Here is a 20388-nt window from a genome sequence, read left to right on the forward strand (position 1 = left end):
GAGCGTCGCTCCGACACCTGGTACATCCCTCTCGTGCTGCCAGAGAGGCTGGAGTTTCTCTGCAGAGAGAGAGAGAAAAAAAAGGCATCAATTTTCATCCTGAAGGTTGAAGAAACACAGAAGTGGTTGTTCAGTTTGACCTGATGTTCTTTTGCTAAAATGCTAATTGATTCATAACATACTGTGACTGTGAGTTATCATCTGGATGTGATTTTTCAGGAATAAATGTGAGTTATCATCTGGATGTGATTTCTCATCGAGGAAAAAATATTAAATATTTATCTTCAAACATCACACAAAGTCAGAATATAAATAAAATGAAAATGAACAAATGATCACCGGAGCCGCTTTAAGTTCAAACACCATCACCAGGCAGTTGCCATGGTGATGGTGAGAAAGATACAGTACAGCATCCTCTAACAGGGTTGATGCAAAGATTTGAAGACTTTGAATGTTTCTGTTTTTTTTTTGTTATTTCTTTATGCTAGTTATTCTGGATTAAACACAGGGAAGAGATGATAAAAACGGGATGATAAAAATGAAGTGTTTGGACAATATCAGCAGATCTGATATCAGCAACCAGTGAATCGCAGACATCCCTAGTCTTTAATAAAAACTAAATCAAAAGTAATTTCTTCCTAAATGTTCATCATCACCATCATATTATTTTTAGCCAAAAAAAGTTTCTCCTGCTCTGTGGACAGACCAGTCGGTGACGACTGCAGTCTGACTCAAACTCGTCCTGTTTTTCCAGGGACCAACATCATGTCCCACTGCTGCTCTGCTCTGCCTGAGCATCGAACTGTGAAGCAGCTCCAGGTGGAACTCTGTGTACCGGTGTGAAAACACGCCCCAGAGGAAACATGTGCACAAACACTGACAGAGTCACGACCTCACTCTGCCTCCGTCTCTCTGCTCCTCTCTCACCCTGGTGGGTGAGTTCTCTCTGCTCCTCTCTCACCCCGGTGGAAATGGACTGAGGCAGAGACGGAGGACTGTCCCGATCACTTGACTGTGGTAACAGATCTATTTGTCGTAGTTAACAAGTCAATTGTCTTAGTCCACAGTGTTTATCAAACAGCTTTGATGTCTGCTGTTTAATCCAATTAACCATAAAAATGTCATTTGGATTAAAAGGATTTAAAACGTGAATATGTTTGAAAGGCTGTAATTCACGTAAATAGAAAAAATAAAGATGCAAACTGAGGATGAGTTTGAAATGAAATGATGTCTCAATGGAAATCATCAGACAGGCAGCAAAAAATAAACATGTCTACACATTTAAAGGCTCTGTCCCAGACAGACTTCACTTCCACTGATCAGTGATAACGATGGATTTTTGTAACTGAACTGAAGAGAGATTTGTGTGTTCTTCTTCTTCTGGCAGGTTGGCAACACATTAAATCTAATTTAAAAACACGCTGAAACCTCGAGGAGAGCTGGAGCTGGTGCTGGTTTCCATGGCAGCACAACATTCCTGCAGCGAGGAACAGGACACTGTCAGGAGGTGTGGGATAATAACTCTGATTTATGTTGTGACCATGAATATTTCAAAGAGAAGAAGTTGGACAAAGCAACGCAGACAGTCATTAGTACAGTACTACAGTAGTACAGTACTACAGTACTACAGTACACGTAGAGTATCGTGTTTTTGTACGGACGTTACGTTCTCTGTCAACTAACGAAGACTAAAAAACGTTTTTAAACTCCAAACATCTCAGAGATACTTCAAACTCTGACGCAGTACTAAGGTGTTGTTTAATTTACCACTATAATCTCTACAAATAAGAAAAATCTAACCTGGGAAAATGCAACAACAGAAAGGTCTTAAATATTTAATAAAACGCTCAAAATCTTGTGAGAAAAAAATAGAATAAAAATCTAATTTGGCCTTCACAATGATCCTGGATCCCAATGGAGTCAAAAATGAATTTAAAAAATAATTCTGCTTCGTAATTACACCTTCAACTGTAAGGAAAAAATCCTGCGTTAAAACATATAAAAACCAACTTTCCTTGTTGAAGCTGTGACCTAAGAACTTTGACAAAAACCACATCACATCTACAGGATCTAGTTTAGGGGTGTCCAACATACGGCCCACGGGCCAAATCAAGCACCTCAGGGGGTTCAATCCAGGCCGTTAGGCCCACGGGCCAAATCAAGCACCTCAGAGGGTTCAATCCAGGCCGTTGAATTTTGAAAAATGAATAAGTGAACAAACGCTTCATGTCGGTGATGTTTTGTCAAATTATATTTCATTACTTAGCCATCCCTCGTCACAACAGCCAATGTTAGTGACATCACACACCAGACTCACGACGGCCCGTCTCACCTGCCGTCCGTTTCCCTTGGAGGCCTGCAGGCTGCAGTGTCCCAGGCTGCCGTTGGGTGTGGTGCCACAGCTGCTGATGATCTGCAGCTGTTTCTCGGCGCGGTCGGCTCGGTCCAGCAGCTCCTCGATAAACTGCTGCAGGCGGACTTTAGCGTTGGCCTCCCGCGCCGCGGTGTCCTGCAGGAACTGGTCGATCTGTGCCACCTCCCTGAAGACGGAGCAGAAAAAAAAAGAAGAAAGAAAGAAAAAATGAATCTGATGTTTGCAGCAGGTCCTGTGTGACACTTTATGACTGGAGCTGTACTGTACGTCCGCCCGGGGTCTGACAGAAAAATACGTTTATTTAAGTGTGGACGGTGAAAATGTCCGTGTTAAGGTCATGTTGAACTGAACTGATAGAATGTTCTACAAACACACAGTAGCTGCTGTGAAACCCTTCACACTCCAGGGTCTGTTAGAGACAAATACCCAAACCCAGAGAAGTGAGAGAGAGAGAGAGAGAGAGAGAGAGAGAGAGAGAGAGTGGGCATGATGACAGAGCACGACTCTGAGGTTTGAAGGTCCGGTCTTTAATCCTGAGAAAAGAGAAACAAACCAGAACCCTGTTCTGTCTGTGATCCAAACCTTTAATCTGATTAGTTAAAGTGCAGATGTGGATTGACCTCGATTAATTGCGATTAATGAATCATGATTTTTTTGTACGGCTGAAACTGCGAGCCAGGGAACAGCAGGCAGATGTCAGTACCTGATCCAAAGGACTTTTTATCTATGTGTAATTTGACCAGCTCAACTGGTCAAACTTTAGGACCCACTGTGCCCCCCGCCCCGAGTGAAAAAGTTTGCCCATGTCACTAACATAATTACATACAATACTATATTAAAAAAAAAGCTCTGCAGGGTGTTGTCTTACAGACAGTGCAGTTTGTTTTTTCTGTATTGACTGAGAGCAGCAGAAACGATCGCTCCTTTAACTTCATTTGACAAAAACACAATTCATGTTTATTGATTTTCTCGGCTGCTGTAAAAATATCTCTGGACAATATTTCTGCTCTTCTTCTTCTTCTTCTGGTTTTGCAGAGTTAATATTTTTGGTAAAAGTCCCATGTGGCCCAGCCTGGACCTCAGACTTGACTGTGTTTTCAGGCAGGAGTTCATTTCCATATTCAGCAGTTCAGAGAACAGCACCGTCATGAATCTGTGCAGCTGCTGACTCCGCCTTCATCTGAGATCAAACAGCTGTGGAGCGGAAGTCACTGAGAAGACGACGAGTCCAGAACGACTGTACAATCTGACAATAAGGCTTCGTTTTAGGCCTTGACCTTTAACCTACACTGTTATTAAGATTAAGATATTAACATTTTTCCATATCGCACTAGGTATAAGAAGATAAATCCTAAATAAGAGGTGGATTAAAAATATATAAGTATACCTAAATAAGAGGTGGATTAAAAATATACAAGTATAAATCATGATAAAAAATAATATAATAAAAAAATTGTAAAAAATACAAAATATATTTTTGTCATTAAAGTACTACTACTACTTCTACTACTACTAATAAAATGCAGTAGTGTAGCAGTAGCAGTAAAACACTCCAGGACAATAACATGGACACTCACTTTTGGGTTTTTATCTTTGGTGATTTAGAAGGTTTTTTTTTTTTTGAAGATGTGAAGAGACAGAACATTTACCAAATAAACAAAAATAAGACGGAACTCAATCAGACACAGAACAAAGTTCAAGTTCAAGTTCAAGTTGGGTCACAGTTCTGTGCGTGACCTTTAGTTTTCATCCTCTGTCTGACTGTAGTCCATGTTGCTCACGGCTGATTCACCAGTCTAAGGTAACGACTGTCATCTTTTAAAGAGCCCTAAAATGAATCACAGTTACCACAGAGTGAAGCTAATCACTTTTTATAAAGTCTACAAATCCATTTTCTAATGTTAAAAAAACCCAGTCAGACATTTTCCTTTCAGACTCTCTCATGTTGAACGGCCTCTTTGTGTGAAGCTGCAGACGTCCTCGCCTGAGTTTTTGTCTGTTTTAACAGCGTGAGCCTCTGCTTTCTGAACAACACGATCGAGAGAGATGAAGTGATCTGGTCAAAGACAGAGGAGCCTTCAGACCGCCGCGTCACGTCCATCTGATCCTCTCTTTATTCTGTCCTCCAGGCCACCCTCACAAAAAAAATAAAAAAAATCCCATTCCGTGTTTGAGACACTGAGATGTTTTTTTTTTGCTTTAAATTGTTGTACAATCCTGAACGATTGGAGAGAAAACCAAAAACACACAAACAGTCCTCAAACAGGGCCATCGTGTGACAGAAATAGTGCCGTGTCTGGCACAATTAACTTTCTCTATCTTCAGGCCGAGATTGTTAAAGTAGAACTCCGAAATTAGTTCTCTGTTTGACTGTGAGGTTAAAATCAGAGCAGAGCTGCCATGACGCCTGAGAATAAATAAACAAATACACAGTGGTGAAAATTATACAAGCATTAAATGGTGATGACGTCTCCTCCCTCCTGTGATCGTCAACACTCCTGGAGACACTTCTGTGCACGATGCAAAATAACAGGATTATCATCATCTGCACCAGGCTCATCAACTGCTCATTAAGAATAAAAGTATTGTGTAATAATTGATGGTGGTAAACAGTACTGCATCAGTGTGTACGACAGAGGGAAGACTTGAAAGGTTCAATGTTGAGTCGGACTTTTCTGTCCATCTCATCTCGACCTTTATGGCCTTGTTTGGCTGTGAATCTTTGACCAAAATGTGGGGAAAACACAGCTTCATATTTAGCATAAATTCCAACAAAACCACTGATCACACAAAAAACAGATGTAAAAAAAAAACGAAAATGATTTTCCTTCGCATATTTAGAAATATGAAGCAGAAAAATATCATTTGTTCTTACATTAAAAAGAGATGAAAATATAAACTCCATTTCTATCTTTTATCGTGGATCCTTTTAGACGCCTGTACGTCCAGCTGTAGCAGGAACGACCGCATGAAAGACTGGCCCTGACCTCCGTCCACTGAGTCAGGATCAAAGGTCACTTCTATTCAACACAGTCTCCGTGTTGACACCCTGACACCCAGCTTCCAAAGAGACACCACCGTAAAATATGTGCTACATTATTGTGTATTATTTTATACTGCAATAATGGTGCTGGTTCAATTGAATCCTACAAACAAAAACCCGACAGACTACGAAGAAAGACGGCATTCGAATCCTCTGAGCAGGATTTGGCAGTGAGAGGAGAAGAGGAGACAAAAACAGGGATAAAAGGTTTGGAGAGAAAGAGCCTGATGAAGGAGACACAATGAACTATGCTGTTTTTTATAGGTCTCGGGAGGAGGAGGGGAGAAAAAAAAAAAGAAAAAAGGAAATGCATGGCTGGTTTCCCAGGAACCCATTAATCCAGGTCTGGGCTTAAACCAATCAGACTTTTTCTTTTTTTTTGTTAAATCACAAAAATGCAAACAACTGGCAACACAAAGGTAATGATGAGAAAGAGTATTTCAGTACGGATCAGGGAGAACACTATTTAATGTGGAATTAACTGTCTGCTGCAGAGACGGGACTCATAATTTGTCAGTTTGTAGAGTGAAATCAGGCCAGAGTCTGTCCCATTGGTTTTTACTTAAAATCATTTAACGTAAAAAAAAAAAAACTATAGGTCACTCCGGAGTATAAGACGCACCAAGTGCCCTCTAGTGGCTGTCAGTGTAAAAATAACAAATGTGAAATTATATATATATTAATATATAAGTCACACCCGAGTATAAGTCGCAAACCCAGCCAAAGGATGATAAAAAGTGCGACTATAGTCCGGAAAATACGTAAAAATAACAAATGTGAAATTATATATATATTAATATATAAGTCACACCCGAGTATAAGTCGCAAACCCAGCCAAAGGATGATAAAAAGTGTGAAAACCGGAAAATACTGTAATGTCGGCAATTTAGCTTAAAGCCAAATATTTTAAAATGTACTGAAGACATGACTGAAGTTTCAAAACCTGCTGTATCATCTGCCAATCAATTACCAATATGATAGACATACATATATATATGTATATATATATATATATATATATATATATGTGCTCTGTCACCCCCAAAAACCACTGGAAACCTCAGTCAACCTCAGACACTGACACACTCGCTCACCTTCAACCCTAGGGGATTAAAACCAACTGACTGCCGTCATCCATCTGCAGTCAGATCACGTCAGTTACCGAGTGAGAGAGAAAGACGGGAGGCGACTGGTCCTGTGAACGATGGCGGCCATCATCCATCCTGTTTACTGTTTCCTCTCTGTGCCAACGGTTTGATCCTCAAGGACAAACCCGTCAGTCTCTTCCATCCAGTGACGGCACCGACGGCCCACTGCCCATATATCCTGCTCTAACTGGAGGTCAACACCATCAGGATCATCTGGTCACCACCGACTGAATAACATGTAACATCAAGGAGAGCAGTTTTTTTTTTTTTTTTTTTACATTTCTGATGGTACCTGAACGGTTTCTGATGGTACCTGAATGCACCTCAAATGATGAGGTCTGAATCTGTGTAGCTCTGGCGTTTGCACCTGTTATCAAGCAGCTCTGAACAAGCTAGCATGTCGCTAGCTAGCGCATGTTTTTTAATAATTTCTTTATGCTAAACAAATGAAATAATTTTTTGAATTGTGAATAAATGCAAGAAAATATGTTCTAAAAGTTGAAGTCCTAAAACTGACCAAAAGCTGTAACTGTAATATTCCTTCAGACGTTTTTTTTTTTGACATTTTGGTTGAAAAATGCAACTATTGCTATAGCTGTAACTTTAAATGCTGGTTGGGCTGGACTGGTCTAAATGATGGTGTGTCAGTGCTCGGTCTGCACATCCCACATAAACAGATTTCCCCTGAGAAGAGGTATAATTAAATGTGAGCAGAGTAACGACGTTACGTCCGCAGCTCTAAGTGACCGGAGCCATCATTATCCCAGCGACACATGAAATGGGCTGGAAATCCAAGGGCCACATTCGATCGCAAACAGCTGTTCAGAGCCGTACAGTGGAGCAGTGAAGACGACATTAGGCCGTGAGCAATTACACAAGCAAACAGTAGCTGTCATCAGAGCAGCGTTTTTCATCCCTCCTCAGGCTCTGCTTTCTCCTGATTACTGCTCATCCTCTTTTATTCCACTCACTGTTAAAGCATTTAATAACACACGCCTCGGAGAGACTGCTGCTCCGTGTCGCCATCACAGACGAGTGCAGTGAGAGTACGGTGTGCGTTTTGTGTGTATTTGATATAAAGTACACCTGCACACTGAGATTAGAATGTCGACCGGTGCCGGCACTGAGCGGCGCCTGCAGTGTCCTGCCTGTATTTTGGAAGAAGTCTGAGTCATTCTGAGCTCAGAGTACATTTTCAAGGTCCTTGTCAAAATGCTATGCACAACACTGCTCAGCAGCAAGAGTAATTCTGTGTCAGCTTCATCTTACACTTGTAGGATCGGACAGAACTGACGTACACATCCCTGCAAAAGGCAGAGAATTAAAAAAAAAAAAAAAACCTGCAGTGGGGAAGATCAACGATTAAAAGGAGCAAAATGAGAGTTTGAGGTTGTTGGGCAGACAGGTTTAAGCCAATAATGACTGCTTAGTCATCACCTCAGCTCAACATTCACCCAGTGTGATAGCTTTTTTCCATCCCTGCTCTGAATGAGCCGACTGTTTGACTGCCAGCAGTTCTCACAGAGACTGGGGAAAGAGGGGGGGGAAAAAATAAAAAAAGGTGAGACTGGGCTGCTGGCATCGCCCTGAGGCAACCACCCGGCCGAGACAAAAGGTTGCTGAGATTATCACCTTTCCAAATCAATGCTGACAGGCAGTCAGGGCCGTTCACTTCAGCTCCTGCTCCACTAAACCTGACCAAACTCTGTGGTGTGTCCTCCTGTCAGGGCGTCAACCACCACGGCCTGGGTTTCAGATGGAGCTTCTGTGCAGTGATGATGATGAAACAGAAACTTTGAATTTGGCAAAAATTCACTGGTTGGGAATGAATTCAACTGCATTCATCATCACTGTGTTCCATCCGTCTGCTTTTTACCACGGTTTTATCAAACTGATGTACTGGACGTGAGAATTAAAGGTGCAAAAAAGTCCTTAAATAAAATTATTGGATCACTTCTACAAATTCATATATATATATATTTATATATATACACATATAAATATATATACATGTATGTAAATATATACACACATATATATATACTGTATATATTGTACATATCTACCACACATATATACACACACACATATATAAATATATATATATACATATTTAAAAGCATAAATATACTGCATATACATATATATAACAGATATATATAAATATATATATACATATATACACGTGACCTCCAGGTTGGGACACACTGATTTCTGAAGTACTGGTATCCTGAGTGCAGTACTGGTCAACGGAACCCCAGACAAGAGACAAGTAAGTCGTTTGTCATATGCAGTATCAAAGGAGTAATACTGCAGTAGTGTTAGGGTCATAACACGTCATAATAACAAACACTGGTTCTGCAGCTCACAGCTCCTGTGTCTGGTCACAGTTTTGTGCTTCGCTCACATATTAACTTGTTTTATCTGCGGTGAGATTAGAAAAAAAAAAACCTGGGAAATGACCTTTGTGTGTCTGACCTACTGCTGACATTCACAGCTGATAAGGAGACCAACAGGAAGTGATGAAAACTGAGAGCAGAGTGAGGAGAAAAGGGCGTGATAGAGACGCAGCACAGGGAGCAGGACATAAACATGAGCCACCGTTCCTGCACTGGGAAGACTGGCAGGTTTATAGGGAGTCGGTGACAAGACAACTGTTTCCCAGCTGCACCGTCCCATCCATCCCTCCATCCATCCATCCCTCCATTCAGTGTGAGCAGCCTGTCATCCACAGGAGGAGACAGCTGCAGAACACATCTGGAGGAGGGATTTGATGTTAAGTTATTAACGGTGTGTTTTCATTATCAATGATCATGTGTTTTATGAATTCATCACTGTGTCATCGACGACACCAACGTCTGTGTTTCAATTCAAAAACCAACGAGGATTTTTATGGTGATGAGCTTCGAAATGTATAAAGAAGCAAAGGTAGAGGAGTTGTTTTTAATTTGATTTTTTTTTTTTAGAATTTAGAATAACAGAGTCAGGTTGGTCAGAAATGTTTTTTTTTTTAGAATTTTGAATAACAGGTTGAGTCAGGTTGGTCAGAAATTAGACATATATTTTTAGCTTTCACACCTAGCATTATCTATAAATAAAACTGCATGTGAACAGTCATGATAAATGGGGCTAATGGAGATTAGCATCTGTGGAGGGTTAACGTATCAAACCACATGTCTTGACAATCAGTCCTGAATGTGCCTCACTGGAGTGAAGTGTTCAAATCACTTACTGCTGTTTGTGGTTGAGCTCCGCCTCCTTGTTCACCAGATCCTGTTTGAGGTTAGCCAGCATTTCCACAGAGACGTCCACCTGCCGGGAGAGCTCCGAGGCCTTGTCCTCCAGGTCCTGTTTCTCCTGGCTCAGCCGCTCGCTCTCCTGCTTGGCTCGCTCCAGCTCGGAGCTCTTCCTCTCCAGCTCCGCTTGAAGACGGCCCACGCGCGCTGCTATTTTCTGTTCCACCTACAAGACATGAAGGACTTGAGCTTCTTAATGTCAACGTCTTCAACTAGATATTGTAAATAAGTTCTTTATTACTAAAACCGTGATTGTTCACCACAGCGTGCCAGTCTGATTTTAACAATGTTTATCTGCGGAACTGGAAAGAAAATCAGTTTCTGCTCGTAATCAAAAACAAAACCTGTAATTTTCACATACTAAAAAAAACCCAAACTTTTCTGTGTAAATTCTGGGTGTGAAAAAAACAACTTTTCAGTACTGCAGTTTTCTTGGCTGGAGGAGGTGATGTTATCGACGCCTGTAATTATGCATGAAAAGATTGTAATGTATTGTCATTTAGTCAGGAAATAACTTCCTGATTAAAAGCTCGCAGAGCTCTGGAGACGAAAACCGTTACCATCTGTTACAGTTTGACTGCGCAGTGAAACAGCCGTTCATTCACTGAGATGGATGGTTCTACAGGGGCGTCCTCACGTTCTGTGGACGGCGGAACAAATTCTTGGGCAGAGGCCCTAATTGTTTGAGCAGTTTCTGAGTTTATTTTAATGTCTGGCTGCCACACACGACTTAATGACGGTCCCTTAAAAACTGGCTTTGGTGATAAATCCAGATTTAGTTATTTTTAGTTTTTGTGTTTAACAAGAACTCGCTGCTAACGTGTACGGATTATAACTTATCACACTTCAAGGTAAAAACTTGATCAAGTGACACTGGAAGATGGGTCTGAACCCCCCCAGGACCCCCAAATCCCAACGCTGGGAAAACATTGAGGGTGTTACGTGGGAAAGAGAATCTGAGTTACCACTGTAATCATCAATCAATATCAGGTATCACAGTGTCAGCGTCCACTGATGAAAGGAAAAACTGAAAGTGATTCTTCAAAAAACATTTTTTTTTTCCACCTTCAATACACCGACATTTTCACTACGTCAAGTGTAAAATACTAATCAGAACAACAGCAGCAGCAGCAGCAGCAGCAGCAGCAGCAGACTAGATGGAGAAGACTAAGTGTCAACATGCACAGGCGCTAATTACCGACTGACACAACCCCAAATGGGAAAGTGTTTGGTCTCAAATTGGCGCTGTCAACAAAGGAGTCATCGTTACCTCCTCCGACAGCTTCTCCAGCCTTTCATCCAGCTCCAGACGCTCAAACGCACGTGCCTTCAGCCTGGCCAGGCTCTCCTCATAGGCCGCCTCCACTGCGCTAGCTGCTACATTAGCAGCCACAGCTACGGCTGTGCTGGGGTTTCCATGAGGACCCGGGTCTGCAGAGGTCATGGCCTTCTTCATGAAAATCTCCCCTAAGGGAAACTCTACATTGGGAATATATCGGGCCGCAGAGCTGGGGTGAGCTGGCGTCAAACTCAGGTCGTCCACACAAGGCAGTTCACGACAAGGGAAACGGCGCTCCTTCAGAGCTGAGGGGCGGAGCGGCTCGAAGGGGTCGTTGTTGTTGGCGGGTGTGAGGATAGCGCCTTCGGCCACTAGGGGCAGCAGGGCAGCAGCATCACACACACTGTTGGACTTGGACAGGACGTAGAGGGTCTCGTATGTGTGGTTGTACTCCAGGTGGGCTCGCAAGGATGAGAGGCTTCGGAATCGCTTGTGCTCCCCGCACCGAGGACAGTGGTATGGCAGGTCCAGAGAGGCCATTCCGTGCAGTGACAGCCACAGAAGGAAGGGGGGCGCTCATACAGCACAATGGCAGCGCCGGTACAACATCGAAGAGGCCGAGTGTCTCACGGACTTCCTCATGGTGAAGTTAGGAGCGCTACAACAAATCACTGGGACGAGTGTTCCGTCTGAGGTGGACCGGTCCACATCAGTCACATGACCACACATTGTGTCCATAGGTCACTGGGCTCCTAGCTTCACCTCTCATGGCTGCCCTGTGTGAGGTCCTAAACATGGAGAAAGCAAAAACAAAGATAAAGAAGATTAAGAAAAAATATATTTAGGTAGAGAAACAATATTACCCCTGCAGGTGGTGCTAGAAAGCAAACGAAATCTCCTAATCGATTAAATTGGTACATTATTTTTCCATCAGCTAAACATAGCCATGATCTCCTCTGTTTGGCAGAGCTGTACACCTCCATCAACACTAAAATTACACAAACTGAAAATTTTGAAAATGATTTTGACTAAATAGCAAAAGCCAGTTGTGCAAACTACTGCTCAAAGATAGAGACACATTTGTTATGAAGAAAGTCACAGTTGCTTCCGATCATTTTGTAAATCACGCATTAGTTCAGCAACTCTTAATGAAGGATAACAGAGACAATAATAAATTAAATGCTGTTTAAGCTCCGGCGGGCCATTCAAAAAGACGTGGCGGACCTTATTTGGCCCCCGGGCCTTAAGTTTGACACACGTGATAGCATATTAAAGGTGGACATTTAACTGATTTAAATCACTCTCCATTTCGTTATAGGATTTTATTTATTTGTGCTGAATTAATTTTTTTCTTATATGATAAGCAGTTTTGACACTTTCCGACTTTTCTTCCCGACGACATCAGCTATTAATGAGCAGAGCGGCCGACACAGACATGGGCCGTGTAACCACATTATCCCTGGTGCATGACACTCTCCACAGCCGGCCAAAACGCTGGAAATTCCCAGAAGTCACTGAGGCTGTTATTAAAAGTCTGGTGAGGCTCGGACTGGGAGTGTTCTGGCACGACGTGTCCACTTATTAAAGAAGGAGGGTTTCACCAGCGCAGTCACTACTGCACACAGCACACACTCCCATCTGCTTAAAATTACTATACAAGGTATTTAACCAAAGCAGGAAATGGAAGGGAGAGAGGCTGGTCGGTAGCCACATGGCACGTCCTGCCAATGCAGCTCAGCTGTGTGGTACTGAGTGTACAGTAACGTGGACCAGTGAACAGAGGGCGTGTGTCCTTCATGAGGCACAAATCACTGCAGTTGCCTCCCTTTTAACCATCACCAGAGAAAACACGACATATTTAAAATACAAATATTTTAGCATCAAAATTGTAAGACAAAAAAAAAAATACTTTGAGGTCGTGCAGTAATGTACCAGCTAACGAGCTAGCGTTAGACCTTTCTCATTGTTTATTGATTATCTTAGACAAGCAGGAGACTCTGAACTGGTTATGTATCAGTCTAAGATTCACTGAATGCGTCTTCGGGAACAAATTACATTAAGCGCACTAGCATCCCTGCCACAGTCATTTATTCTCACTGGGGGGATTAGCGCTACTGTACTTTACTATTTCCCTGGTGTGGCATTAGCGGACTGCAGCGCCTGAACATCCAGGCTCCACTTGAAAATACTGTATTTGTCAGGCAGGAAAGCTGCAACGTTGTCCTGTGGCCCGTCATTTTACATACAATCTACATCGTCTTTTTGAGTTATTTCAACTCCAGCTCTGAGTGGATTTTTTAAAGGTTTTCACAGTTGTGTTTTTGGACCAGCCTGTGCTTTAGTGGTCGGGCGTGTTGGGCTGTGGTATCGAAGTTAACAAAACTGCTTCTGCTTCCAGAGGTTAAAACATTATTACAAGCAATTAGTTTCTGCTAAAATGTAGGTGGAATATACGAACTTCCATCAATAGCATGTTTTTTTCATTGAACACACTGTATAAAGACAAATATGCAGAAGCTGCACCACCCTAAAGTACTTTTCTGCCACTTTGGAGTTTTCCATATTGCTAAAGTTGTGCCAAGATTAAGCAACAGCTTATCGCTCTGGTCAATGTACACATTATGTCATCTAAGCTGAGTCAGGAAAATTTTTCTCCATGACTAAAAGCAACAACATACGGCGCAAAAAATAAATAAATCTTAGATTAATGTCAATTCAATAATACTTTATATACTGCACTTACTTTATCTCGTTAATACACGGATAAAAGTCCATTTCTTTAGTGTTTCTCCTCTCTCTGAATCAGGACCCCTTCGCCCCCCCCATTCCCCCTCAGTAAACATAGGTTTAAAATAACTCTTAGGACACATTACGAATATATTAGAAATTCTGCTTTAACACCAACTTCCACATGACGTTGATCCCTCTGACCAGATCTGGGGCTCAATCTAACGCTAATCTAATGTGTGACTTGTTCCTGTGTGCATGTCTTTTCAGATAAAGATTTGTTTTACCAGCCCTGTGCAGAGGAGCTGCACTCAAACAGGCAGGCAGCTGTGTGATTCTCTTGGCTCTGTGTCTCCTCTCTGTGAGAGAGGTGTGTGGAGGTGTGACAGGAGCAACAGCCTCAATAATGGACTTGTTAATCCCGCTATTCCTCATGTAGAAAAATGTGTTTCCTCCACAGTCACTTTTTACGCCGACAGCCGACGGCGAAGCAGAACAAAGTCACACGGTTCATTTGTTAGAAGAATTGAAAATTCACGAAAATAGACTAATGATAGACCAAACTACAGTTGGATCCATATCAACATATCATTAATATAAAAAATGAATTTCGCTTCAAACATTCAGACAAACCTAAATGAAGGTGAATGGAAAAATAAAGTAATTTTTACTCTATCTATTTACATGACAAAAACATGAAACGTGACAAACATGAAATGAAACGTACGATTATATTAGATCACGTGTCAAACTCAAGGCTTGCGGGCCGAATGCAGCCCGCCCAGTCATTTTATGCAGCCACTTAAAACTGCACCAGATTTTCCAGGTTTTCATACGTTACAGTGATGCTATTGCTAAATAATGTAAACAACCAAGGCCAACAGTACCAGCTGTGCAGAAGATTCAGTAAATAGTATGTTGGTTAATTATTAAATATTTAACATCACTCCAAGGTGTACTACAGCAATGTACTTCCAAGAAAAAAAAAAGTTACAGCAAAACAACCCAAGCTCACAGTCGGCTTTCGTAAACACCCAGCTGCTTAGCTTTCATGTTAGTTTCTTCATCAATCACAAATAAATAATTCTGTATGTGTTAAAGTATCTGGAAGACAGTACTTAAGGAATACTACATGTACCTGTGATACTCTACACTACTTCATTCCCACAACAGCAAAGTCACGTTGATGCCACAGTCCCGACCGGTGCAGATGGAGAACTATTAACATTCAGTGGACATAGAACGACTGAAGGAACTGGAAGGCTGGAGCTGCAATGTCACTCAAAGAGCATCATTAAAGCGTCTGTGGCCGGGATGAGCCTGGCATAGTGAGTGAGACGGAGTGAGTGACTCCCACAAATGTGAGCTGATGGACAGACCCCAGCTCAGCACTGTCTGCTATTGATCCACGCGGCTGTTAAGTGGAGCACTTATCCATCAATGTATGTACGCCATCAGTGCATGTTGTTGATGTCGTACAACCGCCCTAATGCCCCGATCCCCCACGTGTTGTGTTTAATGTATGGCAGATAGGCTATAAAATAAAATAATCAAACTGCTCCTGCAGTGGAATCAGTAGTTGACGTGACCGATTTAAAATATATCAAGTGGTCTTTTAGCCACTGCTGTATCAATAAATGTGAGTGGATTGGTGTACAAACAATGTAGCAGTCTGTGTTAGCTTAAACAGTTGTTGCTAAATAAGTAAATAAATGTACAATATTGTTGAGTCTATAACAGATGCCAAGTGGGCCGGACCAGAACAATCACAACATAAGTCCATGTTTTCTCACACAAAACATCATGTGCATTTTTTTTTAAAACATTTTTTCAAATGGGCCAGATTGAAACCCCTAGCACAGATGCCAAGTGGGCCGGACCAGAACAATCACAACATAAGTCCATGTTTTCTCACACAAAACATCATGTGCATTTTTTTTTAAAACATTTTTTCAAATGGGCCAGATTGAAACCCCTAGCGGGCCGGTTTTGGTCCACAGGCCTTATGTTTGACACCCCTGGTTTAGAGTCATTTTAGCTATAGAGGTGGGAAAATAAATGGTAAATAAAAATCAATGAACGAACTGGACTGCATTATGCAACAGCGCAACACGCTGATAAATGGCCAATCACATTGAATCACCATCTCTGAGGACCTGCCTCTCGATAAAAACATGGCTGCCGTCAGAGACAAAAAGAAAACACAGTTCACAGACGCAGTAAATACAGCATTCTGGTTGTTTTTCCTTCTTAAATAAACGTATCAACAACTCAGTCCTCAGAACAAAAGCCCCGTTCAGTTCATGAGTGATTTTATAGCCCAGTGAAATTGATGGTCTGCTGCCGACTCCATTAGAACCTTTCAATGTTACACTGTTCTTTTCTTCATTCAATACTTTGTCTGGATAAAAACCGACGTGTCAAAAACTCCAAAATGAGGCGGCAGTAGATCAGCACTTCCTGTCTCCCTGCGAGCTCACAACCCTGACAGTCTCCGTGGACCTCCTTCGTAGGAGAGTAAGTGCTTTACAAATGTAACTTTCCAGGCAGAACAGACGGCCTGACTGTGAAGTTAAGGCCCAGAATATTATTCTGACTTTGTAGACTTAAGGTGAAGCAAACATTTAACAAATTAGTTTAAACATTTTTGGATACCAGTACATGAAAGAGACCATGTATTTAACTCCAACAAAAAATATTATAAAAAACTTGATGAGATCATTCAATACCGAGGATGGGATCGCAAATGAGACAAAAATGTGGCCTTATGTTATGTATATTATGTATATGTTTGTACCTGTACCTGTATATGTACATCATTGACCTACGATGTTTCATGGTTACACCGTCATTTCCCAATTTATTAATTCATTAACAAGTCTTGTTCCATCACTGCGACATACGGCGTTAGAACCTGGACCTCATCACGCGGCGCAATCCACAGCACATGCTAATCAACATTACATCCATCTATTAGTGAACGCTGAGTGAGAGTGCAGAGAGTACTGTATGTTAGCAAGGAAACAGAACCGTCCAGGGAAGAGCAGTGCGGCACCACTGTGTCTGAAATATTAATTTTTTTTTGTTCTGGTTCAAGGTTTCAACAGAACCTGAAATATTTCACTCTTTCACACGTGCGTCGCTCCCAAACTAATCATCCGTTTGTTTCTGTGTTTGCTGCTTCATTACGCCAAGACACACTTTGACAAGACATTCAAAAAGGAACAAACCCCAAAACAATGACTTATTTTTCTGTACAGCAGTTGGTTGATATTTCCACACTCCAGCTTCACTGTCAGGGCGTCTGTCAGTTTCTCTCTTGTCTCTAATTGTAAATGCACTGACTGACCAGTAGGAATACTAATGCCAGCTGTGTACAGTGGAGAGTAAAGTACTGCTGCACCTGTGTGAATCAGTGATCACTCTGAAACCATCTGTCCTCTGACATGTTTACTGGTCCGCAGGCCTATACGCCGTCAAAGACCTCCGTCACGGCAGAGTGAGCAGAGCAGCAGCCCCTCAGTGAGACAACAGGCAGGTACTGTACACACACACACATATATATGTAGTACAGTCATGCATTACCAACACGGACCACAACACACACTCGAAAGGGAACGGTCAAGGATTTGGGATTAGGATGGAGAAAAAAAATCTATCTACAAAATAACAAGTTTTCTTCCTTTTCCATTTTCTGCCCTTACGTTTGTATCCCAGTATCGTGTTCTGCCCGGCTGCTGCTGCTGCTGCTGCTGTCACATCAGATTCTACAAACACAGCAGCACAGACTGGGGCTCACTGACTGACAAATATCTATTACAGTCCATTCACGTAACACTGCTCCAGTACGAGAGGTAAACAAGTCCTGCAGGGTCACCGATCTTTACTGAACCACAACTTCCTGTCGCGTTACTGTTCAGTGTGTCCTGAAAACTGGGAATGAAACACGGTTTATACCTTAACAAAATTCCATTATGCAACAAAAATGAAACAATTCTGAACTTTAGATGAGTGGTTTAAAGAATCTTCTTCACAGGATGGAGGTGGACCAATCACAGCGAGGGTTAGGGTTACACCCTGGGCAGTTGACCAGTCCATCACTGGGCCACTTTATCTAGTGTCCAACAAACTGAAGGTTTGTAGTAGGAATTGGAGGATCGTCCTTACCCTAAGGCAGTAGCACCAACCACTGCACCACCAGGTGGCCCTGACTCCATTTTTCTCCCCAATTAAAAAAAAATGCTAATGTGGAATTAGTTCAATTTCACAGATTAAATTGACCACAGTGACCATGACTGACAGTGGTGGTCTGCTGACCGGTCCAGACCCCCAGACCCAGCCTGCAGATCCAACACTACATGATTGATTAGTTATCTGTTACACAGACACACACATGCCTTCCACCAGCTGTGTAGTAGTAAACACCGAACATCCACATCATCAGCAGGGACATCCAGGTTGAAGCGGCCCATCAGTGCCTGGTTTGGACCCAGAAAATGAGTCACGTGAGCCTCAATCAAATGCCTGTCAACACTCGGCACCATCACTCCTGTTATCTGCACTGCACATGGATCAATCACGACCTCCATATCGAGTGGGTGTGGACCAGCGGCATCGGCGAACACACTGGCACCGCAGGAAGAGCCCCAGGTGGTGACTTCTAATGTGAACAAATGGGCCCGAAGTCGGGTTCGACGGTACCGACACTAACAGCACCGACGCAGCAGCAGCAGCAGCAGCAGTGCACTAATCTCAGGGGAATGGTCGATAGACAGGCTGACATGTGCTACATTTACCCCGGACTCCACAGCAGCAGCAGCGGCTCTGGCTCACCGCCGGACGCTGCCTGTTTCCCGACACTGGCTCTTTTAAATGGTTGCACCGTAGCAGCAGCAGCAGCAGCGGTGTCCGTAGAGCCTTAATGGCAAATATACAATGCACACACACACGCACGGACGCACGCGCGCGCACGGCCGTAAGCACTAGCCTAGAGATGTGATGCTAGATCGAGGCTTAAGAAAAGACAGAAATGTGCGTCTCACTCACCTCGCAATCGTCTTCCCATTTTTTTTTTCCGCTTCAACCACGGAACTGCTCCAGCCTTCACTGACGTCACACGCCCCTCTCTGCAGCAGGCCTGCAGAGAAGGAGCAGGGAGGAGAGGCTGGGAAAGGAGGAGATGGGAGGAGGAGGAGGGGGAGGAGGAAGAAGGATGAAAACGTGAATCATGTGTTTAAACACACCCCGCCCATTTTTGTGATTGATGGGAGATTACTCCACCTGTGAGTGCTGTAGCTGGAGGATGACAGCTGACTCTGGATCAGGCTGTGACAGAACAGAGAAGTTCTCCTCAATCATCACCAGGTGTCACCGCTGACACTGCCTCCCCGGTGTGTTTTACACTCAGAGTTGGGGGGAGGAGTGAAGGGGAGGGGGGGCAACTTCACATCTTTACATGTATTTGATAAACTTCAAATGAGTATGTGAATCAACCCTACAAAGTATTACGTCGGTGGTTCTCAAATGGGGGTGCGCATACCCCCAGGTGTACTCCAAAGACACGCCTAGAGTTAAATGAGAGTTTCGTACCCGTTTATTCTGAATTAATCAATATAATTTGTGAGATTAATCAGCAATATGTAAAATTTTTTCTCCACGTTAATTTTCCATAATTTATATTAGTCATAAATACAATATAAACAGATGTATGCCTTTCAGTTATTGCGATATGTATCGCAATTTATTGAAAAATTGTGATTGATTACGATCTCGATTAATCATGATTAATCATTTACTTTATTTTTTTATTTAGTAAACTATTTAATTTCCCTAATTTTAATTTCCATCATGACAGAATGGTTTGAACCAATCACCTGTAGATCTGCCCTGATCGATGTCTGATAGTCATTAGCACTCGTTTACTGTACGAATGGAAGTATCAAAGAAGCCAAACTCTGTACGGCTGCCAGAATTCAATCAGCGGTTCTGAACATGTTTTATTGGGATTTACACCCAGGAGTTAAACCCAACCGCGGCCCCTGGCTCAGTGTCAGAGCTGTGATACGTCAGTCGTAAATTGACCAACTATCAGCCAATCCCGGCCAATTACAGGCCTTGAATGCATTCAGCCCTCTTATTGAACACCACATCATATATCTTCAGCCTTGTTTGGTTTACAGCAGGGGTCTCAGACTCGCGGCCCGGGGGCCAAGTGCGGCCCGCAGTACAATATTTTGTGGCCCCTCACCTTAAAATGAAGGTATAATATCAGTGTGACCCGCGGAGAAAGTGGGCTTCCGAAGAGCCAATCAGCAAGCTCCCGCGCGCCGTCCCTTGTCGGGGCTAGGCTAGGCTAGGCTACACCAGCTTCGTGCACTTCACGCTTGCAACAACAGCACGGCGTGTAATAAACAGCCAGACAGCAAAAAGAACGGCGACTGTTACCGGGTTGTTTATCGTGTACGCTGCTGTTACAGGTAGAAGCGTGTGACGTAGCACCTGTAGCTGCTCTGACACTCCCC

General features: G+C 42.7%; 1 protein-coding gene across 1 annotated transcript in view; it reads right to left on the bottom strand.

The window, feature by feature from the left end:
- The window catches only part of fbxo41 (F-box protein 41), a 26947-nt gene extending 7903 nt beyond the window's left edge, over window positions 1-19044 (bottom strand). The window contains exons 1-5 of the mRNA XM_025058795.1: window positions 18914-19044; window positions 11132-11928; window positions 9798-10027; window positions 2333-2540; window positions 5-59 (exon numbers count right to left, since the gene is read on the bottom strand). Of these exons, the coding sequence (XP_024914563.1) occupies window positions 5-59; window positions 2333-2540; window positions 9798-10027; window positions 11132-11680 (1042 nt within the window). The 5' untranslated portion in view covers window positions 11681-11928; window positions 18914-19044. The remainder of the gene's footprint in view (window positions 1-4; window positions 60-2332; window positions 2541-9797; window positions 10028-11131; window positions 11929-18913) is intronic.
- Between the last annotated feature and the right edge of the window lie 1344 nt (window positions 19045-20388).

This window comes from Cynoglossus semilaevis, chromosome 9, assembly GCF_000523025.1.
Source record: "Cynoglossus semilaevis isolate Cse_v1.0 chromosome 9, Cse_v1.0, whole genome shotgun sequence".
Classification (NCBI taxonomy): domain Eukaryota; kingdom Metazoa; phylum Chordata; class Actinopteri; order Pleuronectiformes; family Cynoglossidae; genus Cynoglossus; species Cynoglossus semilaevis.